This window comes from Oncorhynchus gorbuscha, linkage group LG15, assembly GCF_021184085.1.
Source record: "Oncorhynchus gorbuscha isolate QuinsamMale2020 ecotype Even-year linkage group LG15, OgorEven_v1.0, whole genome shotgun sequence".
Lineage (NCBI taxonomy): Eukaryota > Metazoa > Chordata > Actinopteri > Salmoniformes > Salmonidae > Oncorhynchus > Oncorhynchus gorbuscha.
The window spans coordinates 61,584,759-61,591,979 of record NC_060187.1 but is presented as its reverse complement, the minus strand read 5'-3'; the positions used below and the strand labels follow the sequence as shown (position 1 = coordinate 61,591,979).

The 7,221-nt window shown below is 43.4% G+C and overlaps 1 protein-coding gene across 2 annotated transcripts; it reads left to right on the top strand.

Moving 5' to 3' along the window:
- The first annotated feature begins 2,087 nt into the window (after positions 1–2,087).
- Positions 2,088–7,221, top strand: LOC123996981 (sperm acrosome membrane-associated protein 4-like). 2 transcript variants are annotated; one of them, XM_046300888.1, is made up of 7 exons: positions 2,088–2,575; positions 2,758–2,851; positions 3,900–3,970; positions 4,151–4,264; positions 4,464–5,988; positions 6,318–6,437; positions 6,559–7,221. In XM_046300888.1, the coding sequence occupies exons 5-7, from the start codon at positions 5,937–5,939 to the stop codon at positions 6,762–6,764; spliced, it is 378 nt and encodes a 125-aa protein (XP_046156844.1). In that variant the 5' UTR covers positions 2,088–2,575; positions 2,758–2,851; positions 3,900–3,970; positions 4,151–4,264; positions 4,464–5,936; the 3' UTR covers positions 6,765–7,221. The 2 variants fall into 2 exon arrangements, with proteins under 2 accessions (XP_046156844.1, XP_046156842.1); XM_046300886.1 differs by lacking the exons at positions 2,088–2,575; positions 2,758–2,851 and having other exon boundaries at positions 3,231–3,978.

The window sequence follows — 7,221 nt, the reverse complement described above, 5'->3', positions numbered from 1 at the left end:
ACAATAGTACACAAATATAAACACCATGGGACCACGCAGCCGTCATACCGCTCAGGAAGTAGACGGGTTCTGTCTCCTAGAGATGAACGTACTTTGGTGTGAAAAGTGCAAATTAATCCCAGAACAGCAGCAAATTACTTTGTGAAGATGCTGGAGGAAACCGTTAAAAGTTTCTACACTGCTCAAAAAAATAAAGGGAACACTAAAATAACACATCCTAGATCTGAATGAATTAAATATTCTTATTAAATACTTTTTTCTTTACATAGTTGAATGTGCTGACAACAAAATCACACACAAATTATCAATGGAAATCAAATTTATCAACCCATGGAGGTCTGGATTTGGAGTGAAAATTAGTGGAAAACCACACTACGGGCTGATCCAACTTTGATGTAATGTCCTTAAAACAAGTCAAAATGAGGCTCAGTAGTGTGTGTCGCCTCCACGTGCCTGTATGACCTCCCTACAACGCCTGGGCATGCTCCTGATGAGGTGGCGGATGGTCTCCTGAGGGATCTCCTCCCAGACCTGGACTAAAGCATCCGCCAACTCCTGGGCAGTCTGTCGTGCAACGTGGCGTTGGTGGATGGCGCGAGACATGATGTCCCAGATGTGCTCAATTGGATTCAGGTCTGGGGAACGGGCGGGCCAGTCCATAGCATCAATGCCTTCCTCTTGCAGGAACTGCTGACACACTCCAGACACATGAGGTCTTGCATTAGGAGGAACCCAGGGCCAACCGTACCAGCATATGGTCTCACAAGAGGTCTGAGGATCTCATCTCGGTATCTAATGGCAGTCAGGCTACCTCTGGCGAGCACATGGAGGGCTGTGCGGCCCCCCAAAGAAATGCCACCCCACACCATGACTGACCCACCGCCAAACCGGTCATGCTGGAGGATGTTGCAGGCAGCAGAACGTTCTCCACGGCGTCTCCAGACTCTGTCACGTCTGTCACGTGCTCAGTGTGAACCTGCTTTCATCTGTGAAGAGCACCGCCAGCATTCAAGTGACCAGAACATCAGCCAGGAAGCATAGGAACTGAGAAGTGGTCTGTGGTCCCCACCTGCAGAACCACTCCTTTATTGGGGGTGTCTTGCTAATTGCCTATAATTTCCACCTGTTGTCTATTCCATTTGCACAACAACATGTGAAATTTGTCAATCAGTGTTGCTTCCTAAGTGGACAGTTGATTTCACAGAAGTGTGATTGACTTGGAGTTACATTGTGTTGTTTACGTGTTCCCTTTATTTTTTTGAGCAGTGTATATCCACAGTAAAACGAGTCCTATATCGACTTAACCTGAAAGGCCACTCAGCAAGGAAGAAGCCACTGCTCCAAAACCGCCATAGAAAAGCCAAACTATGGTCTGAAACTGCACATGGGGAAAAATATTGTACTTTTTGGAGAAATGTCCTCTGTTCTGATGTAAAAAAAAAAAAAAAAAGTAGAACTGTTTGGCCATAATGACCATCGTTATGTTTGGAGGGAAAATGGGAAGGCTTGCAAGCTGAAGAACACACATCCCAACTGTGAGGCACGGGGGTGGCAGCATCATGTTGTGGGGGTGCTTTGCTGCAGGAGGGACTGGTGTACTTCACAAAATAGATGGCATCATGCAGAAGGAAAATTATGTGGATATATTGAAGCAACATCTCAAGACATAAGTCAGGAAGTTAAAGCTTGGTCGCAAATGGGTCTTCCAAATGAAGAATGACCCCAAGCATACTTCCAAAGTTGTGGAAAAATGGCTGAAGGACAACAAAGTCAAGGTATTGGAGTGGCCATCACAAAGTCCTGACCTCAATCCTATAGAAAATTTGTGGGCAGAACTGAAAAAGCGTGTGCGAGCAAGGAGGCCGACAAACTGGATTCTGTTACACCAGTTCTATCAGGAGAAATGGGCCAAAATTCATCCAACTTACATTTGACTCAAGTTAAACAATTTAAAGGCAATGCTACCAAATACTAATTGAGTGTATGTAAACTTCTGACACACTGGGAATGTGATGAAAGAAATAAAAGCTGAAATCTCTCTTCTGACATTTCACATTCTTAAAATAAAGTGGTGATCCTAACTGACCTAAGACAGGGAATTTTTACTAGGATTAAATGTCAGGAATTGTTAACTGAGTTGAAATGTATTTGGCGTTTGTAAACTTCTGACTTCAACTGTAAATGCTTTAGCCTAAATAAAATGTATGTTGGGGGTATTTGCTGTTTTGCAAAATAATGCTATCACAGAAATGAAATTTAGTTACAACAATGTATACCTGTAGACTTGAATGTCATTCTCTCGCATGTCATGTTTAGTTCCCATATGCTACCACCACCACTTGTGGTCCCGTTTCCCCCTCCTTGCTTCCGAGAGCGGTGTTCAGAGGCCAGTGTTGGGGTAGCAGGGGAGTACATGCGAAGTGGATGGCGAGATACAAGCTGGCCTGGTGGCACAGGAATGCATTCAACTGGAAAGGGAGAGGGGGCTCTTGGAGAGGATGCTGAGGAGCCTGAGGTGTGAAATGCTGATCAACAAGAGTGTAGAGGGACAATAATACCAGCTACTACTGAGACTGTGAGTTCAGTGTGTGTTTGCGTGTGTCACAACTGAATTTCTATGAGTTAATTTCATATTTCCACCTGACCCCAAGTTATTCTGCCCGGTACTGCTTTGCTGGACTACATTAGGCCTATATGTATTCTAATCTACTGTATGGCTATGAGAAAACACTTCAGATGGTTGTTCTCTGTTTCCAGGGCAGAGACGGAGCAGACCATTTGCTGGAGTGTGAAAAGAGAACTCGCTGAGCTGAAACAGGAGATTGAGAGCACTCCGAGGAGCACACTACGGGTAATGACATCTAACTGCTAGAGGCCGGGTTACTGTCAAAGCCTATGACAAATGCTAATGTACGCAGGGCTTTATAAAATAGATGTGATTGGGTGCTTTCTCTTTTTATGTTTTTCAATGGATACAGGTGCCTAGAGTTATGCTAATGCCTATTCAAGAAAGTTGTCAAGATATCCCTTGATTTGCTATTGATATACCTGTAAAGAAAAGCCCTTATTTCTCTCTCTCTCTCTTGCCATGTATAGACCCTGGGTCAGTGCAGTAGGCAGCTGTTGGACTGTGCCAGTCAGAGAGCGCGTGTTCTAGAGCTTCTACCTCTCTCTCTCTCTCTCTCTCTCTCTCTCTCTCTCTCTCTCTCTCTCTCTCTCTCTCTCTGCAGGGAGACAGGGAACTCCCTCCCATGGCCTCATAAAACTACCAGAGCCTATTGGCCCCTTCACTCCAGGTGTTATGTCAATAACATACTGTACTAATGTAACACAGTTTACGGCACTGCATTGACGTCACCTTGTCCCATATAGTGCCTATTGTGGTTGCACTTTGTTTTGTCAGTGATTCGCCTAGTTTTTGTCTTAAACACTACATGATGACAGTGTAGTTACATAATAGCCATTCATTTATGTATTTGGGATTTATTTAAACCAGCAGCTGTAGGCTTACCATTTGCTTGTTCGTCCCACAAATTGCCCATTTCTACTATACACTCTTAGCGGATACAAGGCAAATGTCAGCTGAAACGGGTCTGAAAAATAAAGAATTACCCACATCTTTCCCTTCTCTCAGAATGTAAGTAGGTTCTGGAGTCTACCACTCTGGCTGTGAACCAATCACAGCTGCTACGAGAGAACATCAGGCAGATGATTGGCAATGCCATCACAAGGCAAAAAGCTGCCCACGGTACTGTCAGTTAAGCTCTGGTGAAGAAAATAGCTGAGACAGTCACTCTGGAGATACAGCATGGGACATACGATAGTATTTGACATTTAAAGGTCAAAATAGTAAAACTCTCATTCTCTCACACAGTAAAATCTCACAATTATGTCCGCAGCCTCCAGGCTGGCCATTTTCCGCTGACAGAGGCAGCTGAACTGCATTCATCACAGCCATGACAGAGCACTGGTCAGTATGTGAGTGGAACCATCTGTAGGCTTTGTCATGGACAAGAGTGTGCATTGGAGATGGTGTCTGTATCTGTGCTTATTTGGTCAAGAAAGAGCCACTAATGTTGGTGTAATAATTTTGTAGTGGGTGACTTCACTACTCCACCCCTAACTTCTTATGTTGTCATGTGTTTTCCAGGGCCCTGAGTACAGCGGGGATATGCTTTCCAGAGAGAAACTGAACAGGCCTATAGTAAACATTTACCACAGACACACTGGGACCTAGTTACCTGAGGCTGCTCATCTCATACAGGTAACCACTGGTCTTCCTCTAAAACTGAACATGATTGACACTCTTTCTCTTATATTATGTACTTAGCCATTTTACTGTAGTAGACTCAAATTTCTGTGCAAGTTTTCCGTTGACATCAATGCATGATTTATGTAATTGTCAAGTTAAGTGCTTGTTCTCATGTTAGAATTCAGCCCTCTGAGTCTTGTTTTTCTCTCAGGGTAGTTCTGTGTAGAGACGCTGCCTGCTGTCCTCTAAAGAGGAGCTCTTCAGGCTACAGGGCACATGTCTGGAGCGGGTGGACAACCTGCACAGCAAGAGGGCCGCAGAGCAGGTGGACTCTGCCGTGGTCAGGCTGCGGCGGCAGCTGGTCGACAGACGAGCAATGCCCACTTTCCTCCAACAGGGGTTGTACTAAACTCATTATGTAGTGCATGACTCAATTCATCTTTCTTCATTGTTTCCTCTCTCCTTGGTTCCTTCTCAAAAATGAATTGGAGGAGAAGATCAGAGGGAAGAAAGATAAAGGTTCCTCCCCTCTGATCGTCTCCTCCAATGCATTTTGAGAATTAGATGAGGAATCAAGGAAAGAGCCCCTATCTATAGTTGTATACAAACGGTATGTGTGTGTTTTATCCTGGATATGAAGTGAAAGAGGGACCAATGTGCTGAAAAGGGACCATTTGTGGCATCCCAACTCTCAATTAACCACATTTCTGCATTACGCCATTAACATGTACTTGAAATAAACATAAACAGTATTTCTCTGCAAACTCAGCCCCATTGCTTATTGTATGGGAGTCCCTTAGAGCATAAATGTGCATGGGTTTCATTCGCCTGTACTTGATCTCCTTGTCATACTGCCATTTTGTACAGCTTGGCATCTATAATGCGAATTGAACATGTTCAGCATAGACTGCATCAGAATCACAAACCGTGTACTGTTTATGTTCAACTTCACCTCTGAATAAATGTATACCGTTATAAAGTCCAGTCTCCATCGCCCCCTCCTCTTCAGTCCGAGTCATAAGACTGCAAGTCACTTGACAGTCCTCCCTCTAAACTTCATGTGTTTCATTAAGAAATAAGGGATGATTCAATAAGCCTCTTCTTTATTGAGTGGTTACAGAATCACTGTATAAAGGCCCTCTATACACGGCAAAGCAGTACTGTAGATACCAGCAATATAGTTGTGTATCTTCCTAGCAATACACACTATTTAACTGAATACTCAAATGGTTGGTTTCTACTTTAGTGTTTATGCAGACTCCAATGCAAACCCTCACAATCAGCCGTGGCCGGAGGAGTGACTTCAGTCTTATCACTGGGCGGCTAATGTCCTAATTGAATCAGATGTGTTGGGGTGGGGAGATGTTTGGAGATATTTAAGGTAGCCTCTCGTTTTTCCTTGATACTATCTTCAGATCTGTGCAGACGATGCATGAAGAGAGGGAAGACTAAAAGCACTGGCATAATACCATTAGTTTGTACCGACGCATCCCCAGAAAGGACGATATCAACACATTTTACTGGATAAGAGAAGGTTGCAACAAGTAATTGTGTTTTAAATGATCATTTATCTAGACTAACTAGATAACGAGAAGACAGAAAGGTCGTGAGGAGCTGGGAAAGCAGTCAAATCAAAGGGAAAAACAGGATATTGTCTGTTTGGAGAGAGACAAAAAAACAAGTAATGTCGCAGCTTCTATGCCATCTGCTTTTACTGTGTCTGGTACCATCTGTGGGTAAGTGGAAGAGAAAGGAGTTAGAAAGGGAATGCTTATATTGCAATGTATCATGCTGTGTGTGTGCGTGCATGTGTGTTTATGGGAGAAGCTAATTGCTTAATTGGTGTTTAGCTTTGTACATTGACTTGTGCGTTATTACATTAACAGCATTGTTTAAGCCCCTCCCACCCATTTCCCTCAACTGTCCATCATAAGACTTCAGCTTCTTCCTCTGATAATCTTCACTGGCAATATGACCTATTAAAAATCTCTACTATCCTTCAGTCCCTGCGCCAAACTTTAGTTTGACTTTGTTCTTAGTGTAAATCAATATCTTTCTCTTTCAGTTCCTCTGTTTTGCTTCACCTGTGTCTTCCCTGCCATCTCCCCACTGGACTGTATCAAGTTCCCTCAGAAGTGTCCTCCAGGTCAGCAATGTCTGTCCAGCAAAGCTGTGGGGAAGCGTGGTGAGAAGCTCCTTAAGTTACATACACTGTGTGTGTGTTGCCGCACGTTTGTGATTGTGTGTGTACAAATAACACCATTAATGTAACGCTAACTCGGTCATAAAACACCTTTAATCTACAGGAGAGTTCAGTGTGACACTGTATGAGAAGAGCTGTGTCCTCTCCGCCCTGTGTGGCCTGACTGGTGAGAAGTACGCCATGGGCCTCAACTTCACCTTTACCAATGACTGCTGTTCCACCCACCTGTGTAATGGAGCTGCAGCCCCCTCTGCCCTCTACTGGACTGGCTCTGCTCTCGCTCTCCTCTCATTCACTCTCTCACTGTGATTTACACCAACTTTAAAGATAATGCTATTGTTGCTAAATTCATAAGAAAAACATGACCACATTCAGATGCCTAGCATTGGTCGAAACCTTTCAGATATAAATGTGATGAACAGAGCTGGCATGATTCCTTGTTGTAATTGTTGGAGGCATGTTTGTTATAATGTACATAGAAATCCACTATCTGTCAGTTCCAAAACTTTATCAGTTCCAAAACGTTGTATTCTGCTGAACGTGGCCCAGGTGTTTAACACAATGAATGTGTGCTTTCTGTACATGAAATATGGACAGATGAGATCATTTCCATTGAACTGACCATTTCTTAGAGATGAGCAAATAATGTGCTTAACACTCTTTCTTTTACATCTAGGCATAGCATTAACAATATCCCACATTTATCTGTCATCAAAGTTGAAAATGAGAGCTAACAACGTATAAAGCATCCACTGTATGGATAATA